Source organism: Bos taurus, chromosome 7, assembly GCF_002263795.3.
Source record: "Bos taurus isolate L1 Dominette 01449 registration number 42190680 breed Hereford chromosome 7, ARS-UCD2.0, whole genome shotgun sequence".
Lineage (NCBI taxonomy): Eukaryota > Metazoa > Chordata > Mammalia > Artiodactyla > Bovidae > Bos > Bos taurus.
In genome coordinates this window covers 46,348,455-46,373,295 of record NC_037334.1, presented here as the reverse complement: position 1 = coordinate 46,373,295, position 24,841 = coordinate 46,348,455, and the positions used below count along the sequence as shown (strand labels likewise).

The window sequence follows — 24,841 nt, the reverse complement described above, 5'->3', positions numbered from 1 at the left end:
ACCTGCATATAGGTTTCTCAAGAGGCAAGTTAGGTGGTCTGGTATTCCCATCTCTTTAAAAATTTATTGTGATCCACACAGTCAAAGGCTTTGGCATAGTCAATAAAGCAGAAATAGATGTTTTTCTGGAACTGTCTTGCTTTTTCGATGATCCAGCGGATGTTGGCAATTTGATCTCTGGTTCTTCTGCCTTTCCTAAAACCAGCTTGAACATCTGGAAGTTCACGGTTCATGTATTGCTAAAGCCTGGCTTGGAGAATTTTGGGCATTACTTTACTAGCATGTGCTGCTGCCGCTGCTAAGTCGCTTCAGTCATGTCTGACTCTGTGTGACCCTATAGACGGCAGCCCACCAAGCTCCCCCGTCCCTGGGATTCTCCAGGCAAGAACACTGGAGTGGGTTGCCATTTCCTTCTCCAATGCACTAAAGTGAAAAGTGAAAGTGAAGTTCCTCAGTCGTGTCTGACTCGTAGTGACCCCATGGACTGCAGCCTACCAGGCTCCTCCGTCCATGGGATTTTCTAGGCAAGAGTACTGGAGTGGGGTGCCATTGCCTTCTCCATACTAGCATGTGAGATGAGTGCAATTGTGCGGTAGTTTGAGTATTCTTTGGCATTGCCTTTCTTTGGAATTGGAATGCAAAACTGACCTTGTCCAGTCCTGTGGCCACTGCTGAGTTTTCCAAATTTGCTGGCATATTGAGTGCAGCATTTTCACAGCATCATCTTTCAGGATTTGAAATAGCTCAACTAGAATTCCATCACCTCTACTAGCTTTGTTCGTAGTGATGCTTTTTAAGGCCCACTTGACTTCACATTCCAGAAATGAAGATTATATACAAAACCATAAATCCAGCAAGAGGACAGGTTAGGTAAGTAATGCTGAATCTATTAAACGGCCTATACTATAGCCATGGTTAGGAACAGTATTACCAACAGTGAAATATTTATCACTGTTAATCAAAAGAAGGGAGAAAAAGATGCTATATAATCGCCACAAGTATGGGAAACATAAGAGAAAGACTGGAGTGTTATGCATATGATGGTTGCCTGGGCCATAGCATCAAGGCAGGACAGGGTTCCAGCCCACATAGAGGCTCTGGAGAATGCTTAAGTTTGAAGCTGGGTTCCACCACTGGAAGTATATAATGAACAGCAAGTTATTTAGGGCTTCACTTACTCATTTTCCAGTGGAGTCAACCTCAGAGGGCCACTGTACAGGATAAAGGAAATGGTGTAGGTCAAGCACTTAAAGCAATACGTGGCACACATGGTAATATTCAAACATTATTATAAGAGATGGAATAATTAGAGGGCTTTTTTTTCTTAAATATTGTAAATACAGATACACATATGAAAGTTCAAATCCTAGATTCATCAGCATACTATGTATATAACCTAGGTAAGTTATTAAGTGGAGAGTGAAAAAGTTGGCTTAAAGCTCAACATTCAGAAAACGAAGATCATGGCATCCGGTCCCATCACCTCATGGGAAATAGATGGGGAAACAGTGGAAACAGTGTCAGACTTTATTTTTCTGGGCTCCAAAATCACTGCAGATGGCAACCACAGCCATGAAATTAAAAGACGCTCACTCCTTGGACCAACCTAGATAGCATATTCAAAAGCAGAGACATTACTTTGCCAACAAAGGTTCGTCTAGTCAAGGCTATGGTTTTTCCTGTGGTCATGTATGGATGTGAGAGTTGGACTGTGAAGAAGTCTGAGCACCAAAGAATTGAGGCTTTTGAACTGTGGTGTTGGAGAAGACTCTTGAGAGTCCCTTGGACTGCAAGGAGATCCAACCAGTCCATTCTGAAGGAGATCAGCCCTGGGATTTCTTTGGAAGGAATGATGCTAAAGCTGAAACTCCAGTACTTTGGCCATCTCATGTGAAGAGTTGACTCATTGGAAAAGACTGATGCTTGGAGGGATTGGGGGCAGGAGGAGAAGGGGACGACAGAGGATGAGATGGCTGGATGGCATCACTAACTCGATGGACGTGAGTCTGGGTGAACTCTGGGAGTTGGTGATGGATAGGGAGGCCTGGCGTGCTGCGATTCATGGGGTCGCAAAGAGTCGGACACGACTGAGCAACTGAACTGAACTGAACTGAAGTTATTTAACCTCAATATGCCAGTTTAGGCTCCTGTGTGAAATGGAAATAATAATGGTACTTTTCTGAGCTCTGGTCCCCTCCTGCCAGGGAATACCCCAGCCACAGCTGTCCATAGCATGACACATACATTGTAAACCCCTATCGAATGTTACACTATGGGAAGGAGGCTCATCTAAGGTTCTATTTTCACAGAACTTAGAATACCTTATGATCTAAACTATCTAAACTCTGGAAATGATCAGTATAATAGTAGTTTATTATTATGTAGTCAGCTGTCATGTCTGAATTTAAGGGATCTTTGAGAAACAGCCTTTCGAAAATTTCATGTAAATTACAGGTTGTCTCTTTTCTACATGTGTCCTAAACTAGACCATAATCAACTATGGGCAACAACAGTACTCAATATGTCTTTCAGCTTTCACTAAACCTAGCAGAAGGCCAAGAACATTTTAAGGCTCAGTTAATGCATGCTGATTAACATCTGCCTTACCCAGAAACAACTTCTTAAACCACTTCAGATCCTTTCAGTGAAATCAGAGGTCACAAACACCATAGTATCCGACTCTTTATTTTCCCATCAGCTGCTACTTGTAAGGTCACACCTATTGATCCTAACTATTCTTTCCATAGAAGAACATTTTCCTGCTTACTGATTCTGGAAGAGAAAAGACAAATGAACAGAAAATCAACTTCCTTAGATGTATACAAGAAATCAACAGTTTTCTAAATCTACAATCTGAAAGTCTTTTTTCTGCCTAAGTAAGCATACTGTCACTGTGTTCATGACTCCACCAGAATACATCTTCACATGTCAAACTGGATTAGTCCCTTAAAATGTTCAAGTAGTAAAAACAAGAATGGTGAATTCTACTGAATATGTTTGCATTTGCTTATTATAGGACTAGTTAAAACATCAGTTTATAATTTTTTTTACACATTCAACAGTTCAGCAAACACATGATTCTTTCAATCTGACTAAAGTTGTAAGTCAACACTTCACTGGAGAAAATACATGAAATGGCAGCATTAGTCTCTGAAATGAAGGATTGAGATTCTTCCCAACTGTCCTTTGAGTCTATCACTACTCCGCATGTTCCTGCTCTTGTCCCGGAATCAGCCACCGAATACTCTCAGTTCGAATGGTAGCGTACATAATAAAACTGATTAAAAAGAATAAGGAAAATACAAGCAACCAGTCCACACTTTTTATCAGAGTGCTGGGAAGAGGGCCTATTTGGTCAGCTTGAGTTACCACCACATTTTTCTTGGCTTCTATACCTGAAAGAGAAATCAGTTTTGTTTCAAACGAGATAGAAAACATTCCCACTACAGATTTTTCTTAAGTATTCTGCATGGCATGCAAAATGATATGTGGTCTTAAACAGCACAGCTTGTAAACCTGGGATGGCTTCACTTGCCTGTCAGTGTAATTTGTAACTTGCCCTTCTCTCCACCACATCAAAGGAGCAGGAATCCATTCAGCTGTTCAAAGCTAAAACACTAGAATTTCAGTGAACTCACCAGAAAGGTCTATGTCGGTGCATTGTCTGAGGTGTCTTTTGTTCTCTTTCAAGACCAAAGTTCAACAACTTAGTAAAGCTATTCTCAGGAGTCTACAGAATGTTGTCACAGGGTGAGTAATGCTAAATTCAAAATGTTTTAAAATAATTTACTGAAGGAATTGTTAGAGCAACTAACCAACAGTGGGAGCAGTGATTACCAAAGTGATTACATAGATTTCACTTGTGTTCTAAGTTTTGTGAGAGCACTGAACAAATTGGCTCCCCTTCTCCATATCAGTCTAAACAACAAGCAGGGATCCTTTACAAGACTTGGAATAACTCAATACCTGGTAGGTAGTTACTCCCATAAAGTAATTCAGCTCTTTGTTCTTCTGTGTTAGATCTAAGTAATTACATACAGCTAAGAATATATGGAAGGTATGTTATAATTTTTATTTACTTCCAATGAATATATTTCAGGAAAAAGTGGGTGCTCATAACTGAGGCATTAAAGCTTTTGAGGAATGAACTTTTCCAATGAAGGAAATTTCATCAGTATTCAGTGCTCAGACTTCTAAAGGATAAAAACAAGGGCCTGTGTTTCAGCAAATATTAAGGAATTAAAATAGCATCAACAATGGCCACCCACTCCAGTATTCTTGCCTGGAAAATCCCATGGATGGAGGAGCCTGGTGGGCTGCAGTCCATGGGGTCGCAAAGAGTCGGACACGACTGAGCGACTTCACTTTCACTTTTCTCTTTCACGCATTGGAGGAGGAAATGGCAACCCACTCCAGTGTTCTTGCCTGGAGAATCCCAGGGACCGGGGAGCCTGGTGGGCTACCATCTATGGGGTTGCACAGAGTCAGACACGACTGAAGTGACTTAGCACACATAAATTAATAGATAGAACTCCATACAACAACAAAAACGAAAAAAGCACAACCATGCACAACAATGCAGATGAATCCCACAGACGTAATGGTGAGTAAAACCAGTCAGACATATAAGAATCCATACTGTATGTCTGCATTATGAAGATCAAAAACAAGGAATGCTATACTGTGATAGTAGGAGTGAAGACGGTGCTTATCCTTGGGGGGAACAGGAGTGATAGTGCAGAAAGGGGGCTGGTAAGGTTCTCTTTCTGAATCTGAGCACTGGTTACTCAAGGTGTTCGCTTTGTTTTGAAAATTCATCAGGAGTCACAGGCACTAGTAACTGCTGCTGCTGCTGCTAAGTCACCTCAGTCGTGTCTGACTCTGTGTGACCCCATAGACGGCAGCCACCAGGCTCCCCCATCCCTGGGATTCTCCAGGCAAGAACATTGGAGTGGGTTGCCATTTCCTTCTCCAACGCAGGAAAGTGAAAAGTGAAAGTGAAGTCGCTCAGTCGTGTCCGACTCTGAGCAACCCCATGGACTGCAGCCTACCAGGCTCCTCCATCCATGGGATTTTCCAGGCAAGAGTATGGGAGTGGGGTGCCATTGCCTTCTCCAACTGATGCATATTTCTGTGTAAATATTACGCTTGAATGAATAATGTATATAAAAATGTATCTATAGGTGTATGGCATGTGAATGTTATCTCAATAAAGCTGTTACATTTTTTCAAAGCTATCTATAATCATATGGTTTTTCCTGTGGTCATGTATGGATGTGAGAGTTGGATTGTGAAGAAGGCTGATCACCGAAGAATTGAGGCTTTTGAACTGTGGTGTTAGAGAAGACTCTTGAGAGTCCCTTGGACTGCAAGGAGATCCAACCAGTCCATTCTGAAGGAGATTAGCCCTGGGCTTTCTTTGGAAGGAATGATGCTAAAGCTGAAACTCCAGTACTTTGGCCACCTCATGTGAAGAGTTGACTCATTGGAAAAGACTCTGATGCTGGGAGGGATTGGGGGCAGGAGGAGAAGGGGACGACAGAGGATGAGATGGCTGGATGGTGTCACTGACTCGATGGACATGAGTCTGAGTGAACTCCGGGAGTTGGTGATGGACAGGGAGGCCTGGCGTGCTGCGATTAATGGGGTCACAAAGAGTTGGACACGACTGAGCGACTGAACTGAACTGAACTGAGTATTACTTAATCATGTTAAGCTTGCCACTGATTGACAGACATTTAACAGGACCACAACATTTCATCAGAAAAAAAGTTTTACATCCCAAAGCCAATCTTGAACCCTTCACTTAAGGGTAATAGCTGATCAAAAGTCACAGAAGGCATATTCCTCCAGCAATAAAATGTCGTATTCTACAGCATATTATTTCTACATACCTGTCTGGTTAAAAATGAAGATTTTCAGCGTTTCCAACGTTCGGTCTGTATGATTAAATCTAGCCATTGGTTTAGCCCCTTGAAACAACAAGATGTTAGGAACAGCCACGGTGCCAAACCTTGTAGAAAGGCTACAAGAGAGAAAACCTGAATTAATAGTGGGCTTCCCCACACAATTACGATATCAGAACGGATGGAAAGACATGAGAAAGGACCAGTTTCCTGTGACCTGTGGAGGCTTCTGACACTGAAATAATAGGCTGTGGCTGTTTCTGACTGCCTTCCTCATGGGTCATGGTTGGGGGCATTCCCGTTCTGCTCTCTGACTTGCTTTCTATTACAACGTGGAGCTGCTCCTGACACAATTATTCTACTACTTTTGTTCCTAAGAGCCAAAACAGATCAGACCAGAAAATTCTAACGCATGGACAAAGCACGCTGTGTCAGTTTACTTGACAGAAGAAACTTCAAACTCTCCAGAATGCTCATTTCTATCCCTCATAAAAGGTTCAACTTATGGATAAGCAGTTAGGTTGGTGAGTCGGTACAAAGGAATTTACAATCTAACAAACACACCAGGAAGCTCACAATTAAGGCTGGACAATTCGGAAGTAACATGACCTGAGCAGAACTGTTTCAGCTTTTACAGAATACTGAGCAGTGGTATAAGTCAAAATGCTCTGGGTTCAAGCCTGAGTTCTAACACTGAATCAGCTGTGTGACCTTTGGGCAGATTATTTAACCTTTCTAAGCCTCAGTTACCCCCACTAATAAAATGGTAATATTGGATAATCAGGATTTTTTTCTTTTGCAAATATGCTGTAACATAAATATTAACGTATGAGGCAAATACATGTCCCACAATACAATAAGACAGAGTATCCTCTATTCTCCATAACTTGAGGCACCATACCAGGCACTGAGAAGGCAGAAATGAAGAAGCAACCAAAGGGATGATAAAAGCCCGCAGGGAACTGAGGATAGCGTGGAGGCTGGTGTCAGATCCATAAGCAAAGAGTGCTAAGCAGGTGCTGGGAGCTAGCCCTGCTGACTAGGGGGCCAGTGCAGGGCCTGGTCAAAGCTGGACAGTGACTTCAAATGTCCTTCCAGTCAGTCTGTAACCTTGGGCCAGGCCACTGAGATCTTTCCCTGAAGCCTTTGTGGGAAATACTAATTTGTGGGGCAGTTTCTTTCTTCATAAACAATTTCAGGTAAACATTATCCACACTGAAGGCAGGGCCTCATTTTCATCACCAACTTGACCATCTTCCAAACTTCCCAAATTTATTCACACACAACCGCTATGTGACCTAAGAAGTAGCATCTGACTTACAGCAGGAGAGGAGGACATGGTTTATTACCTCAGACACAGTCACAGGGAAAATATTTAACATCTTTGTAAGTTAAGTTCTTTGTAACTTATTTTACTGAACATTCAGAAAAGACAAAACCCCACTGAACACTGTGAAAGACTACAAAACACAGGCAAATGTATATCAAAGTCCTAAAATAATTCATCAAATTTATTGAATGTCTACCAAGAACATGCATTCAAGAATAAATGTAAGCAAAAAGAAAGAAGGAAGGACGCCAAGAAGGAAAGAAAAGAATTAAAAAAAAAAAAAAAGGACTTCTCTGGTGGTACAGACGATTAGAATCTGTCTGCCAATGCAGGGGACACAGGTTCGATCCCTGGTCTGGGAGGATACCACAGCCGGTAGCAATAAAGCCCATGCGCCACAACTACTGAGCCCGAGTACCGCAACTACTGAAGCCCGGGCGCCTCGAGCCAATGCTCCGAAATAAGAGAAACCATTGCAATGAGAAGCCTACACGTGGCAACAAAAAGTAGTCCAGGCTCACCACAACTAGAGAAGGCTCACCACAACTAGAGAAAGCCCACGCACAGCAACAAAGACTCAGCGCAACCACAATAAATAAGAAGAATAAAAAAGAAAGAAATAAATCCTTAGCAGACATAAAACAGGGGTGCCAAGAGTTAGGCTGCTAGGTTGGGGACCTACGCTGCAGGTGAAAGTCACACAGGAAGAACGTACTTAGGATACTAATTTTGCTAATTCAATCTGGCCAGGACCCTAACACATCCTCTGCCCCCTCCCCTGCCATCAGGCAGAGCCATCTTTAAATTCCACCAGGGGAAGAACTGTCTTTCTTCTTAAGGAGCCTCCAGAAAGCCTCCCTCAGGAATGTGCCAGTCCTCACTGCTCACACTGTCTTTCCTTCCCTCAATTCCATTTCAAAGCTCAAGTTCAAGCCGGCCTCCTCTGCTCCTAAATTAACTGATTACGACCCCCAAGTAACTATAACCATCGTCCAATGGGATGAGACATAAACCCCACTGAGGGAAGATACTAGGGGAAGATACCTGCTGTGCTGAGAGGCATCCAGTGCCAAAAAGTGAAGAGCTGGAAACGCCCGGGGCAGAGAATTAAAATGAGGGGCCAAACTGGCAGAAAATCGGCACCAAGGGGTGTAAAACAGGACTAGAGTGCAGTCACTACCGTTTGGGTTGAGAAAATCCATAAGGTCCTGTGGCAAAAAAAACAGAAAGCGTTACAGTCAGCAGTAAAGGATGGGTACTTCTTCTGGAAGGATACTCAAGGGCAGGAAGCACCACTGAGACCAGGGAGAGGAGGTGGGGGCGGAGACAGCAAGGAGACAGCAGTGTAGCACCTGGAGAACCTTCTGGGGTGGACCCATATGGATCCACGGACCAGCAGAAAAGCAGCATCAAATGACGCATCACCAACTTTCCTCCAAGGTTTTCCTTTTTTTTTTTTTATATTAATAAAGGTAGTAATTCATTTACAATGTTGTGTTAATTTCTGCTGTACAGCAAAGTGATTCAGTTATCCATACATATATTCTTTTTCATATTCTTTTCCATTGTGGTTTATCACAGGATATTGAACATAACTCCCTATGCTCCCTACGTAGGACCTTGTTGTTTATCCATCTTCTATGTAATAGTCTGTCCACCCTGTATCTGTTAATCCCACATTCCCAGTCCATTCCTTCCCACTGCCTCCCCTTGGCACCACAGGTGTGTTCTCTGTCTGTGAGCCTGTTTCTGTTTTGTAGACAGGTTCATTTGTGTTGTGTTTTAGATTCCATTTTTTTTTTAATTAATTTTATTTTATTTTTAAACCTTACATAATTATATTAGTTTTGCCAAATATCAAAATGAATCCATTTTAAGTGATATCATATGGTATTTGTCTTTGTCCTTCACTTAGTATGATAATCTCTAGTTCCATCCACGTTGCTGCGAATGACATTATTTTTCTCCTTTTTATGACTGATTAATATTCCAGTGTGTGTGTGTGTGTGTGTGTGTGTGTGCGCGCGCGCGCGTGCGTGCGTGCGCATACCACACCTTCTTTATCCACTCACCTGTCAATGGACATTTCGGCTGTTTCCGCATCTTGGCTATTGTGAATAGTGCTGCTATAAACACAAAGGTGCACGTCTCTTTTGTTTGTTTTTGGTCACACAATGTGGCACGTGGGATCTTAGTTCCCCAACCAGGGATCAAATACACACCCCCTGCTGTGGAAGCACAAAGTCTTACCACTGGACTCCCAGGGAAGGCCAGCATGTCTTTCTGAGTTGTGGTTCTGTCTGAATATATGCCCAGGAGTGGGACTGCTGGATCATATGGCAACTCTAATTTTAATCTGATGAGGAACCTCCATACTGTTTTCTAGAGCAGCTGCACCAACTTACATTCCCACTAACAGTGGAGGAGGGTTCCTCCTCTAAGCTTTCTTAATATTACTATAGAGCAATTTTAATATTTTTCATAATTCTTAATTATACACTAAGTACTCACAGGGTACAAGCTAATGTCCCAACCTTAGAACTGTGCATCTCACACAATCTAACAGAATCATTAAAGCACTGTGGTCTCAGGCCCAAGCTATAATCTCAGCAGTCAGCTCCATGTATTTGGCCAGAGGTTAGTTCAGTTTGAGGGTGCATCATCCCTGCCACCACGCTAACTCTGACCACTCAAAGTGCTTTCTCCTGTTTATGTATGGAACAGTCCGCGACAGTCCACACAGCTGAGGCACAGCATTCACCACGCACCACGCAGGGGTGTGACACCTGCCTTGGAGGGGTGCTCAACGTACTGTACGCACCCTAATTTAAAATAAGCAATTGCATGGAACTTCCCTGGTGGTCCAGTGGCTAAGACTCTGTGGTCGCAAGGCAGGGGACACAGGTTCGACTCCAGGTCAGGGAACTAGATCCCACACGCCGCAACTAAAAGTTCACATGCTGCAACTGACGATCCTGCAACGAGGACTGAAGGCCCCTTGTGCTGCAACCAATGCGCAGTGCAGCCAAATAAATATTTTTAAAATAATAATAAAATAAGCAACCACAGTTCTCACAGCTAGGATTCTTTTCTTATATAAGCAGCCTGAATCCATTCTGCTCTCTGGCTTTAACAATCTTACAGAAAACATTAGTCAGAATCCTGGCATTCTCTTTAGAATCACCATTTATCCAACTAGCTGGAAAGCATGGCTGCCCTGGACGAATGTGTCAGCTCCCAGTCCAGAGTAAACACTAGGTTCATACTCTCTGGAGGGAAAAAAAAACTTTCCATCAATATAACAAACTTCTCAGGGACATGACTGGTCCAAACAATGCTAAATTACAATTCTAGTAATTCAGACATATCATTTTTATGTCTCCATAACAAGTACCTCACTGAGAAGGAAAGTGCTATGATTCTGATACCAAGCACCTCCCTGTCCACTGGGATTTTTATCATGAGGCTTGGCGGTGAGATTACCCCAAGGATGACTAGGTTTAGGCCACCTAAAAAGCACAGTCAACACTAGTCATATCTCCTCCTTTCCCTACATACATCCAAAAAGTCAGGTGAATTTTCACCAGTGCAGCCACTAAATGCTATCCCACTGGCAACATGGTGAAGATTATGACTCTGCATGTGAAAGATGACAGAGCATTAAATCATAAAATCAATGTGCAGAAAAGGAGAAAAGTACTAAATAATTTTTTCCTACCTGTGACATATTTAAAATTTTCAGAGTGAAATTTTCTAATCCTGTCACATTTCTCTCCTCACAGTTGACCTTCGGGGATTTCAGACTTTCGGTGGTGTTGGCGTCCTCAGTTGGGGTGGGGTCGGATTCTGCCACGTCAGGCTCAGTGTAGTACTCCTCTTCTCTCTCCGAGAATCTTGCTCCAGCTCTGTCCAGGGAGAAGAGGCTCTCCCGGAGGTTGCACCTCGAGCCCTCCTCCCCTCCGGCCCCGCAGGTGCCGCTGCTGGACTCTGGGCTCAGCTTGTCCTCGGCTCCCCCAGGAATGACCGACAACATCACCATGTGGTTGCCATCAGCATCCAGCCCCAGCACCGCCTCCGTCTCTTCTGCAGACGGGTCCTGGCCCACTGGGTCAGGGGAAGGCACCTCCTCATTCATGTACACAGCCCCCACCTGGAATGGGTAAGCAGGCTGCTCCTCTGACCATAAGTGACTTCTTTTCTCTGCAACTAAAACATGCCAGCATGTTCTCAGGCATATTTGACTTCAAAATAAATGAATCCCAAAGAATCACAGTTCTCAAATATGAAAAATTTCCCCTCCAGAGTAAAAAGTTACATTCCCGTTAAACCATTAGAGAGCCACCCATCATTCTCCAGGTCATGAAAAAGATCACAAGGGGGTACTAGATTAATGAATGCCCAGAAGTGGACAAGAGCACAGCTTCACATGAAACCTGCAGCTTGCCATGTGGACTACAAGCAAAAACATTCCACTTCAGACATCCAGTTAGGAAAATACAATACAAACACTTTAACAATTTAATTTGTTTGATGAGACTATCCAAGAAAATAATGATGGTTTTATGGAAGATTCTCCAGTGGTCATGTACAGGTGTGAGAGTTGGACCATAAGAAGGCAGAATGCCAAGAATTGATGCCTTTGAATTGTGGTGCTGGAGAAGACTCCTGAAAGTCCCTTGGACAGGAAGGAGATCAAACCAGTCAGTCTTAAGGGAGATCAACCCTGAATATTCACTGGAAAGACTGATGCTAAAGCTGAAGCTCCAGTATTCTGGTCATCTGATGCACACAGATGACTCATTGGAAAAGTCCCTGATGCTGGGAAAGATTGAGGGCATAAGGAGAACAGGGTATCAGAGGATGAGATGGCCGGACGGCATCACAGATGCAATGGACGTGAACTTCAGCAAACTCCAGGAGGTAGTGAGGGACAGGGAGGCCTCACGTGCTGCAGTCCATGGGGTCGCAAAGAGTCAGACACAGCTGGGCAACTGAACAATGTAGAAGATTCTACTGTGGCAAAGCATCTTTGCATCCATTATATCAGCTCTGAGAGATGGATGGGATGAAGGTTACCAAGTCAACTTAATAGATGACTGAGCTGAAGTACAGAGGTTCATCGTGATGCCCAATGGCACAAAGCAGTAAGCAACAGGAGCGAAGTCTTGCAACTGCTGCTCCAGAGTGGGCCTTACCCTCCTGCAAGATACCTCAGAGGGCTGCCAGGCCACACTGCCTGAGGAACACCACTACAGCTAGCAGCAGCTCTTCCTGGGGTGGCCTCCACCACTGGCCTCTGCTTTCCTGCCTGCTGCCCTTGGGCTACAGCCCACAGGAGTGCTTAAAGATGTGCCCAGCAGAGCTGGCACAGCAGCCAGAAGAGGAGGCTTTTCTCTCACTCTGGAGCCACTAGATGGGGCTTGAGCCAAAGGTTTGGGTAAGTGAGGAGTCCGAGGCAGTCTCACACATCCATACAGCAAGCTCCACTCACCTCTGTAATAATGACTCCTGCCCTGCACCTCTCATGACCTCAAAAACAGCCACCAGACTCTGGGTAAGGAATGAGTGCAGCTGCACCCGAACGAGTCCACCATATGGCTGGGGAGCCAGCAGCTGTGGAAGGAGTCCAGCATGCAAAAGAGCATGTCTACCAGAGTGTGAATGACCAACTGGCTTCAAAGCTGGGGAGGGGTCTGGGAGCTTCCTAAGGTATGCATGCTTGTATAATGTCTCAAAGAACATTTCCACAGATGTCTGCAGACTCATTCGGCAATTCAAAAACACTCTCCGGGAATTCATTTCAGGCTAAGTAGAAAAACAGAAACCAGATTTACTCTCCCTCCCGAAACAACCCCCAAAACAGCCAAATATGTGCAACAACAAGCTTCAGGAGACTCAGAGAGGGAAGGACAGTGATCCCTGAAAACACAGGAAACAGATGAGAAGAACCCTACAACGGCTCCGGCTTACTGCCTGAGGGAGTTCCTGCCTTGACTCCCTCCTTGAGATGGAGGGTCCAGAAAGACTAAGAAAGCCAGAGTCTGCACAACAGAACCCTGGAGATGGGAGAGCTGCAGAAAGAGCCCTCTGGTCATCTGTGGAAGGGCCTCCTTGAGTGTATTGGTCAGCATATGCATGTAAGTAAACTACCCAAAACCAGGGAAAGAACCACAAAAGGATTAGAGATAACAATTACCCAATACCCACAGAGAGCTGGGAATAGGACCCGTCCCCACCCACTACACTGGAAAACCTCCTAAGTCACAGAGCCCTGGGAAGAGTGCACAAAAGGGACTTGCTTTGGTGCGTGCATGTTGAGTTGTCAAGTTGTGGCCAACTCTTTTCGACCTCATGGACTGCAGTCCACCAGGTTCCTCTATCCATGGAATTTTCCAGGCAAGCATACTGGAGTGGTTGCCATTTCCTCCTTCAGGGGATCTTCCTGACCCAGGGATCGAACCCACATCTCCTGCACTGGCAGGAGGATTAGTAGGGCCCAATTAACCCTAAAGTAAATACAGCTCTGCTCTCATCTAGCAAACCTGAAAAGTGAGAATCAAACTGTGTTCAAATAACTGGATATTTGAACAGAGCTCAAGAATATTTATAAGAATACTAAAATACCTAGCATTCAACAAACTAAAAATTTACATCTGGCATCCAGTCAAAGATTACCAGGCGTGCAAAGAAGCAGGGAAATTCTCCTCATTATCCATAATGAGAATAATCAAACCTGACCCAGAACTTGCACGGTTGTCAGAATTATTAGACAAGGCTATTAAAACAGCAACAACTGCACTACATGTTTAAAAAGTAGATGCAGAGAACACAAGATATAAAAAAAAAAAAAAAACAACACAGATCAAAATGTAAGTCAAAACCACAATGAAATATCACCTCATACATGTTAGACTGGCTGTTATCAAAAAGACAAGAAATGACAAATGTTGACAAGGGTGTGGACAAAGGGGAGCCCTTATGCACTATCAACAGGAATGTAAATTGGTGTAGCCTCTATGGAAAACAGTATGGAGGTTCCTCAAAAAATAAAAAATAGAACTACCAGGTGATTCAGCAATTCCACTTCTGGGTATTTATCCAAAGAAAATAGAAACACTCACTCAAAAAGGTATAGGCAGCCCATGTTCACTGCAGCGTTATTTACAAAAGCCAAGACAGGAAAGCCATCAATGGACGAATGGATAAAGAAAATGTGATATATACATCATACATACTAACATTAATATGTTAATATCACATTAATAATATATTAATGTGATATTATATATGTGTGTATATATATCACATTATTCAGCCATTTAAAAAAAGGAAATCTTGCCATTTGCAATAACATGGATGGATCTCCTTGAGGGCATTATGCTAAGTAAAATAAATCAGAGAAAAACAAATACTGTATGATCTTTCTTATATGTGGTATCTATCAGTGTATAAGCATACACAATTCTTTCTGAAAACCTAGCTCTGAAAAAGAAAAGAAAGAGCAAGTAGTTGTTATGGGCAGGTAGGGGGCTAAGGCGGAGAAGGCAATGGCACCCCACTCCAGTACTCTTGCTTGGAGAATCCCAGGGACGGGGGAGCCTGGTGCGCTGCCGTCTATGGGGTTGTACAGAGTCGGACACGACTGAAGCGACTTAGCAGCAGCAGCAGGGGGCTAAGGGACAGGATTTGTTTTTTAGGACATACGATAAATTTAAGGACATAAAACTGATGGGAAAACAGGTAAGCAGGGAGAGATGACAGGTTAGATACAGCAGAGTACAGGGTTTGGGAAGCAAGGCAGGTCCTGACAGAAGTGGGTCAAGCACTATTTTGACTATGACCTAGGGAAGGGGTTGGGTGCCTGGACAGGGAGTTCTGCCAAGATGGTGGGGATGGCAGTCTTTCTGTAGCCCTGGGTTGATAAATATGTACTGCATGTATAATCAGAAGTCAAACTCAACATGATTACTGGATTGTTCTTAAGATGAGAGCAGGAGATGAAGCCAGAGAGGCTAAAAGTCTGGAGAAGAACAAAAGGGGACCGACTGGGGAACCAACCCCACTCTCAAATGCACCAGCTCTGTAGAGATCTGCTCTCCCGAACCTAACCAACATTCCAGGTCCCCTAGAGCACATGAACTTCCTGATGTTCAAGCTGGTTTTAGAAAAGGCAGAGGAACCAGAGATCAAACTGCCAACATCCGCTGGATCATGGAAAAAGCAAGAGAGTTCCAGAAAAACATCTATTTCTACTTTTTGACTATGCCAAAGCCTTTGATTGTGTGGATCACAATAAACTGTGGAAAATCCTGAAAGAGATGGAAATACCAGACCACCTAACCTGCCTCTTGAGAAACCTATATGTAGGTCAGGAGGCAACAATTAGAACTGGACATGGAACAACAGACTGGTTCCAAATAGGAAAAGGAGTATGTCAAGGCTGTATATTGTCACCCTGTTTATTTAACTTATATGCAGAGTACATCATGAGAAACGCTGGACTGGAAGAAGCACAAGCTGGAATCAAGATTGCCGGGAGAAATATCAATAACCTCAGATATGCAGATGACACCACCCTTATGGCAGAAAGTGAAGAGGAACTCAAAAGCTTGATGAAAGTGAAAGTGGAGAGTGAAAAAGTTGGCTTAAAGCTCAACATTCAGAAAACGAAGATCATGGCATCCGGTCCCACCACTTCATGGGAAATAGATGGGGAAACAGTGGAAACAGTGTCAGACTTTATTTTTTTGGGCTCCAAAATCACTGCAGATGGTGACTGCAGCCATGAAATTAAAAGACACTTACTCCTTGGAAGGAAAGTTATGACCAACCTAGATAGCATATTCAAAAGCAGAGACATTACTTTGCCACAAAGGTCCGTCTAGTCAAGGCTATGGTTTTTCCAGTGGTCATGTATAGATGTGAGAGTTGGACTGTGAAGAAAGCTGAGCGCCGAAGAATTGAGGCTTTTGAACTGTGGTGTTGGAGAAGACTCTTGAGAGTCCCTTGGACTGCAAGGAGATCCAACCAGTCCGTTCTGAAGGAGATCAGCCCTGGGATTTCTTTGGAAGGAATGATGCTAAAGCTGAAACTCCAGTACTTTGGCCACCTCATGTGAAGAGTTGACTCATTGGAAAAGACTCTGATGCTGGGAGGGATTGGGGGCAGGAGGAGAAGGGGACGACAGAGGATGAGATGGCTGGATGGCATCACTGACTTGATGGACGTGAGTCTGGGTGAACTCTGGGAGTTGGTGATGGACAGGGAGGCCTGGGGTGCTGCGATTCATGGGGTTGCAAAGAGTCGGACACGACTGAGCGACTGAACTGAACTGGACTGAACTGAAAACAAATGGAGAATGCCAATGTCCTGAAAGAATCTCCAGAGAAAAAAATCAGGGCACAAAATAGAATCTGGTGCTCTTGATCACCTTCATGTACAACTAGATAGATTTCCCTTATAGAAAATCAAAAGGAAGTCTGAGTGATGCAGAGAGTTAGAATTTTGAGTAAGAATAAGGGAAGACAGAAACTGTCATGGGACGTCTCTCCCCAAAGTCACCATCTGTTTTGGATTTGTTTTGAGTACTTTTTCTTTTCCTTTTCTCCTTTATGACCTTCAGGACATTGGAAATATCCAGTGAACTCTCCACCATCGATGTAACCCTATGGACTCTGCTGCTGTTGGCAGTATAGTTATACAATTTTTGTGATAGAGAAACAAGTTCTTTTGAATAAAAATAACAAATGATGCTCAAAACGTGCTAAGGATACTGCGTGGCATTTAATGAGTGTTTTCATTACTTTTCATAACTCAGCAAGCCGGCTGCCTTGCCTCTTTCCAGGACACTGTTGCAAAAGGAAAGACCTGCATACTTCTGATGCATGCGCGCTAAGTCGCTTCAGTTGTGTCCTTCTCTTTGCGACCTCATGAACTGTAGCCCGTCAGGCTCCTCTGTCCATGGAATTCTCCAGGCAAGAATACTGGGGTAGATTGCCATCCCCTCCTCCAGGGGATCTTCCCCACCCAGGGATGAAAGCTGCATCTCTTCTGTCTCCTGCATCGGCAGGCATGTTCTTTAACACTAGCACCACCTGGGAAGCCCGCGTATTCCTGTTAAGTTCTGAATAACAAGCACGATCAAAGGGTTTGGACTTTAACAGCTGTGAGGAGTGGGGAGAAAGAGCAATGAGAGTAAGTCCCACCCATGCCTCCAGGTGGCTGCCTTCCCCCACGGAGGAGGGCCTGAGAGCATGATCTGGCAAGCAGCGGGTTACCCGGGGTGTCTGCTGTGTTGTTCCCATCTATCCTTCACACAGGCACCTAAGCAAGAACGACCTTCTTAAGAAAGTGGTCTGCAGGGTGCAAAGTGAATCGCGGGCTTTGCAGTGAGAGATACAGGCTCTGCCAATTACCAGAAGCACAAATGTAGGCAGAGATGCTCACCTCTCTGAGCTCAGCATCTTCATCAGTAAAACAGGGATACTCAGAACGTATCTCGGTGGGAAGACAAAAGGAGAAAATGATAGAAAGTACTATGCACAGTTCCTGGCTCCTACTAAGGGCACGGTTGTTGTCGATCAGTCTCTAAGTCGTGTCCGACTCTGCGACACGGTACAGGTCGGCTACTCGTTATGATTATCATTAATAATAAAGTGTTCAGCACATGCGGGTACGCCTCAGTAAGCGCTAATACACGGTCGGGGCATCCCGCCCCAGCGCCTCCCACCCCGGACCGCGAGCCGGGACCACCGGAGGAAAGAGGTCAGGACAACGTGGAGAGGGGCGCCGAGGGCGCCAGGGAGAGGCGAGGCGCGCAGATCGGGGCCTTCGCGCAGATAAAAGAGCGTCGCCCAGGTAGACCGCCTTGCCGGTCATTTCACGCACAGCCTCCCGCGCCGCCGCTCACGGCCCCAGCCTGTACTCACTCTCCTCGGCGCGGGCAGGAGACCCCAGCACCCACAGCAGAACCTGCCACCAGCCTATGAGCCGCATGGTGCGGGGCGGGCACCGGCCCGTACACCCAGGCCGAAGGGCAACAGGCGCACAGCGACGCGACTCGCGCTCCCCGGCGGAGGAAGGCTGGGGGAGGAGAGGCCGGGAGCGCGGGCGCGGTCCCGCATCGCCATCTTGGCAGCTGGCAGCAGCCGAGGGCGCCATCTTGGAGTCGGGCGGCCGGCTCCGGCTCGGCTCCGGCTTGCGCCTTGGGGCTCCGGGCTGTTTTCCAAATTGCCTGACCCTGGTGCGGCCTGGCGCGCCCCTGCCCAGCACTTCCTTCTCGGGCCAGAAAGGCCCGGAAGCCTCCCGCTGGAGCGCTTATGGAGGTTCAGATCTCCAGGTATCCTTCCCAGGTTGCCAGATAAAACACAGGATGTCTATTTTAAAAATTCACATAAACAACGAATGATTTTTTTCACTGTAAGAGACCGACCACTGATAGGCTGCCCTAGTTTTGCTATAGTAAATTTTCTAGTGGGTCCAGAAGGATCTGGGACAATGGACAACATGGGTGGAAGAGCCCACATTTGTAAACTAGATCACTACAGTCATCTTTTGGAATAACAACCTTACACCCAACAGTGTAGTAGCAAAGATTTTCTTTTTTTCTCCCGTAAGCTTGGGCTTCCCTGGTGGCTCAGGGATAAAGAATCCACCTGCCAATGCAGGATACTCCAGTTCCATCCCTGATTCAGGGAGATCCCCTGGAGAAGGGAACGGCAACCCACTCCAGTATTCTTGACTAGGAATGCCTATGAACAGAGGAGCCAGGAGGGCTATAGTCATGGGATGGCAAAGAATAGGATAGACTTAGCAACTAACAACAACATATTGTCCTTACTGGATTTGAAGGTGCATGAAAAGCCAATGGAACAGAGGATTAAAAGAATTTAGGATTAATGAAAAGGAGGCTGATTTGGTTCATCCACATTCTCTTTCCTCTTTATTATGTCATATTCCCCTCTCTGTGTTTGGCTGTCTGTTTGGACACATGCACTTCCAGATGTTAGACTTGTTTTACAATAAATGCTACCTCTGATGACAACTCAATATATACAGCCAACAGGACAGAATGTATATTTGACTGTCTCACCACCAGGTGGCACATGCACTTATTTTCAGTGAGAGTTTAAAACATTCAGGTTTAAAACAGGTTTTACTTTCATTTCCTTCTAGGTAAAAAAAGTTGACATCATCTTCTTTGGCTGAACTATGTGCACCAACACCACACATCCTGGGGATTGTTTACACAAGAGGCTGATAATATTTGGAATTGTTGAGACTTCCCTTGTGGTCCTGTGGCTAAAACTCCAGGCTCCCAATGCAGGGAGCCCAGGTTCAATCCCTGATCAGGGAACTACATCCCACATGCCAGAACTAAGACCCGATGCAGCCAAATACTTTTAAAAGAAAGGAGAAATTGTTACTCACAGCTACACACCTGCACTCACAGTGTTTTGTGTAGGGTAAGGGAGTTAGAGAAGGCAAGGTCGGAAAAAGAACAAGACCAGCACTTTACAGGAACAGATCAGATCACCTTTAATGAGGGGAGAAGGGTTAGTAGTCAGATTAGTGAGCTGCTGCACTAACCCAAGAAAAGAGTAAGTATATATAGGCATATATGTGGAAATCTACTGTCTTAAGGGGCCCTGTTCGTCTCCAAGGTTGTTTGGAATAGTTATCTCTTAAACAGCTAGTGCAAGGAATTCTGGAGATGGCCAGAGGCTGGACCGGCTGGGAGCTGGGTATAATCTACCTTAATGTCCATTTTTTTTCTTCGGGTGAGAGAGTTCTTTGTTTTACATAGAATGGTGGGGAGGACCCAGAGGGGAATTTTAACTCCAGGCTATTTTGAGCCATGTAACTTTCCTTCACTTTGTACCCCTTAATGTGTGCTTAGTCACTCAAGTCATTTCCAACTCAAAATTGCGACCCCATGGATGATAGCCCACCAGGCTCCTCTGTCCATGGGGATACTCCAGGCAAGAATACTGGAGAGGGTTGCCATGCCCACCTCCAGGGAATCTTCACAACTCAGGGATTGAACCCAGGTCTCCCACATTGCAGGCAGATTCTTTACCATCTGAGTCACCAGGGAAGTCCATCCCCCTTGATGGGTTTGTCTAAATTATTTTAGTCTGGTGTCATGAGGACCTCTTTCTCTCTCCGCCCCCACCTCCTCTTTCATCAACAGACAAGTATTTGCTTTCATTTAGATTACCACAAAGAAGGCTGAGCCCCAAAGAATTGATGCTTTCAAACTGTGGTGCTGGAGAAGACTCTTGAGACTCCCTTGTACTGTAAGATCAAACTGATGCTTAAGTTGAAGCTCCAGTATTTTGGCCATCTGATATGAAGAGCCAACTCACTGGAAAAGACTCTGATGCTGGGAATGATTGAGGGCAGAAGGAGAAAGGGCAACAGACGAAGAGACAGTTGGATGGCATCATCGATTCAATGGACGTGAGTTTGAGCAAACTCCAGGAGATAGTGAAGAAAGGAAAGCCTGGTGTGCTGCAGTCCACGGGGTCAAAAGAGTTGGACACGAGTTAGCAACTGAACAACAACAAGATCACTGTGGCAAAGCGTATTTTCTAAAGATTGCCACAAAAATATTCCCCATCCCACATGCTGTTGTGCAAAGCAGTTTTGTCACTGCCCCATCAATTTTTGCTGCTGTTTAGTCACTAAGTCATGTCTGACTCTTTTGCAACCTCACAGACTGAAGCCCGCCAGGATCTTCTGTCCATGGGATTTCCCAGACAAGAATACTGGAGTGGGTTGCCATTTCCTTCTGCAGGGGATCTTCCTGATCCAGGGATTGAATCCACATCTCCTACATTGAACGGTGGGTTCTTTACCACTAAGCCACCAGGGAAACCCACCCCATCAACAGGTAGAACCTAATTCCCCTCCCCTTGAATCTGATTGGGCTTGTGATTCACATATAACCAAGAGAATGTGGCAGTTTATGAAATGATCCTGTATGACTTCTGAGGCTACACAACTTTATCCTTTTTTGCTGGAAGCTTTCACAGGAGAACCTGAGCCACTGAGTAGGTAGACGGACTGTCCTGAGGCTGCTGTGCTCTGAGGAGGTTCAAGGTAGCTTGCATACAGAAGCTGTGACACTTCATGAAGAGAGATGCCCACCACCACCAGCTGATCCCAGCCCCACTCTGTTCCAGCTTTGGCCACCAGTGGACTACTACTGCCTGAGAGACTATAGCCAGAGATGTACAGCTTGAGCTGTTCCCAAAGTCCTGGCCCACTGAAATAGAGATTTAAAAATTGTTTTAAGTCACTAGGTTTTGGTGATTTTTTTTTTTTTTGGCCACACTGTGCAGCATACAGGATCTTAGTTCCCTAACCGGGCATGGAACCAGTGCCCCCTGCAATGGAACCAGGTAACCCTAATCATGGAACCACCAGGGAATTTCCTGGGTGATTTTTTAAAATAGGATAGATAATTAGATCATGTTATTTTATACTGTAATACCTTTCATCTGATGAGAATATTTAATTAATAAATCAATACTTTGGGCATGTATTCACATAGTTATTCTTCCAAGCTCCTTTCCTGCTGTATCATTTTGATGTTGTATTTTGATGGACTTAAGATGACCCAATGTACTAATTATTATTTCATCAATACTGGATATTCTTTGCAGTTATAACAAAAGGAGATTAAACTGAGCTCCTTCAATAATTAAGTAGCCTCCCAAGATATACAAGAGAGTTATGTCCTGAAGCACAGGTCAGATCAGGCAATGTATATTAGTTAAGGAAACTCTTTTTAAAAAGAGGGGAAAAAAAAGGAACTGCCCGGTGCTCCAGGGGCTAACACTCCCCAGTCCCAAGGCAGAAGACCCAGGTTCCATCCCTGGTCAGGAAAATAGATCCTACATGCTGCAACTAAGAGTTCAGAACTAAAGATCCCACATACAGTAACTGAAAGATCCCTCTTGCAGCAACAAAGACCCAGCACAGCCAAATATATATATTTTTTATTTAATATATATTTATATATATACATATATATGTATATATATGTGTAGTTATATATATATATTTGTTTTAATCACAGTCTCTTCTTCCCCATTTATCTACTCAGGGCACATACCCTAAGTTTCATTCCTAATCAGAATCACGCTTTACTTTGTTGTACATGAAATGCTGCCTGGCATGATCACAAGTATAAACTCAACTATAAAACCAGAAGACCTCTGCATTTCCGACCTGGCTACTAAGCCCGTGGCATTTATGATTTCACTCAGAAGGCTTTTTCCTAGAGATATCATTCTTATTTGACTCATTAGCAAACTAAAGCACAGAGAAAACCGTTCAGTGTCATACAGGGAGTTTCTCACAGAGCTGAGGCCAGAATATTAATCTGAATTAAAAACTTTTTACAATACTGTACAATCAGGAACCCATTTCAAATGTTATTACACTGTTAACCAATACTTCATAAGAGCTTATATACATAAATATGAGATTTAACTAAATTGACTGTTTCAAAGCTAACAAGAAGGATCCTATTGAGAGAGGTTTAAGGTATAGGAGGGTAATTTTTGAGAAGAAAGTAGGGTGGGATCCAAAGGATAAACTAGAGACAGTAAGAGGAATACCTCCTTTATTGTAATTGAAGGAGAGGATGAATGCAGATAAACTATTTTCTCTGTAAGAAGAAAAGTGATCTGCTGAGAGAGAGAAAGCCTGTGGTAATACCTAAGGATCTAAGGAGTATGGAGAATGGAAATCTGAAATAACCTAAATAAAATGCCATGAGAGCTGACTAAGGATACTACTAGAGGATAGTGTTGGGGATCCTGCTGCGGTTGCAAAGCTGGAATTTATAATGGCAACTGGCACAGTTGAGCATTTTTTTCCAATAGCATTTAGCAGCCCTGAAATAAAAGGGAGCCAAAGTTAGGTCAGAGTTAGTGTTTTGTCAGGCTTGTGTGATAGAAAGACTGGCAGAGGTGAGGGAGAGTTAGTTGAAGATGATGATAGTTGCTAATGTCCTTATCAGTATGCTGCTGCTGCTACTAAGTCACTTCAGTTGTGTCCGACTGTGTGTGACCCCATAGACGGCAGCCCACCACCAGGCTCCTCCAACCCTGGGATTCTCCAGGCAAGAACACTGGAGTTGGCTGCCATTTCCTTCTCCAATGCATGAAAGTGAAAAGTGAAAGTGAAGTTGCTCAATAGTGTCAGACCCTCAGCGACCCCATGGACTGCAGCCTTCCAGGCTCCTCCGTCCATGGGATTTTCCAGGCAAGAGTACTGGAGTGGGGTGCCATTGCCTTCTCCGCCTTACCAGTATAATTGAGTCCTAATAATAATTTGAAGGGGAAATCTTATGACTTGGCTATTTCTTATGTACATGATTACTTAGTATAACCTAACAATCATTTATAATCAGTGTATTGATTATCTGATGTTGCATAACAAATTCCCTAAAACTTTGTCTTAAAATAGTAACAACCATTTATCATATCATACCATTTATGTGGGTTGGGAATTCAGAAGGGGCTTAGCTGGGTCGTTCTGGTTCAGGATGTGTCATACAGTTGCAGTTGGGATGCTGACTTGGGCTACGGTTATTTGTGGGCTTGACTGGGGCTGGAAGATCTGCTTCCAAGATGGCAACTTGACAATGACTGTTGGCAGGAAGGCTCAGTTCTTAATCATGTGGATCTCTCTATAGGACAGTTTCTATGTTCTAATGACATGACAGATGGCTTCCCCCAGACCAAGTGATCCAAAAGAACAATGATAAAGCTGCAGTCCTTTATGTCCTAGACTCTGAAATCACACATCATTTCTGTAATATCCTGTTGGCTATACATCTTACCATGTACGTGTAGGATAGGACTACACAATGACATAAATGCCAGAAGGTAAGGATCACTTAAAGCTCAACATTCAGAAAACTAAGATCATGGCATCTGGTCCCATCACTTCATGGGAAATAGATGGGGAAATGGTGGAAACAGTGGCTGACTTTATTTTTTGGGCTCGAAAATCACTGCAGATGGTGACTGCAGCCATGAAATTAAAAGACGCTTACTCCTTGGAAGGAAAGTTATGACCAACCTAGATAGCATATTCAAAAGCAGAGACATTACTTTGCCAACAAAGGTCCGTCTAGTCAAGGCTATGGTTTTTCCAGTGGTCATGTATGGATGTGAGAGTTGGACTGTGAAGAAAGCTGAGCGCTGAAGAATTGATGCTTTTGAACTGTGGTGTTGGAGAAGACTCTTGAGAGTCCCTTGGACTGCAAGGAGATCCAACCAGTCCATTCTGAAGGAGATCAGCCCTGGGATTTCTTTGGAAGGACTGATGCTAAAGCTGAAACTCCAGTACTTTGGCCACCTCATGTGAAGAGTTGACTCATTGGAAAAGACTCTGATGCTGGGAAGGATTGGGGGCAGGAGGGGAAGGGGACGACAGAGGATGAGATGGTTGGATGGCATCACTGACTCGATGGACATGAGTTTGAGTGAACTCCAGGACTTAGTGATGGACAGGGAGGCCGGGCATTCTGCAATTCATGGGGTTGCAAAGAGTCGGACACGACTGAGCCACTGAACTGAACTGA

The 24,841-nt window shown here is 44.3% G+C and overlaps 1 protein-coding gene across 2 annotated transcripts; it reads right to left on the bottom strand.

The window, feature by feature from the left end:
• Positions 1-2,669: 2,669 nt before the first annotated feature.
• TXNDC15 (thioredoxin domain containing 15) lies at positions 2,670-18,411 on the bottom strand. 2 transcript variants are annotated; one of them, XM_059888743.1, is made up of 6 exons: positions 18,165-18,297; positions 17,683-17,733; positions 10,955-11,442; positions 8,281-8,444; positions 5,895-6,025; positions 2,670-3,395 (listed from the first exon to the last, which is right to left on the bottom strand). In XM_059888743.1, the coding sequence occupies exons 3-6, from the start codon at positions 11,369-11,371 to the stop codon at positions 3,199-3,201; spliced, it is 909 nt and encodes a 302-aa protein (XP_059744726.1). In that variant the 5' UTR covers positions 11,372-11,442; positions 17,683-17,733; positions 18,165-18,297; the 3' UTR covers positions 2,670-3,198. The 2 variants fall into 2 exon arrangements, with proteins under 2 accessions (XP_059744726.1, XP_002689245.1); XM_002689199.3 differs by lacking the exon at positions 17,683-17,733 and having other exon boundaries at positions 18,165-18,411.
• Positions 18,412-24,841: the final 6,430 nt, after the last annotated feature.

Coding starts and splice junctions, on each gene's coding strand:
- TXNDC15 (XM_002689199.3), bottom strand. CDS start 18,396: ATGGCGCCCTCGGCTGCTGCCAGCTGCCAAGATGGCGATGCGGGACCG. Junction 8,445..10,954: donor AAATTTTAAATATGTCACAG/GTAGGAAAAAAT, acceptor TTTTTGCCACAG/GACCTTATGGATTTTCTCAA. Junction 3,396..5,894: donor CTTCATTTTTAACCAGACAG/GTATGTAGAAAT, acceptor TTTCTCTTTCAG/GTATAGAAGCCAAGAAAAAT.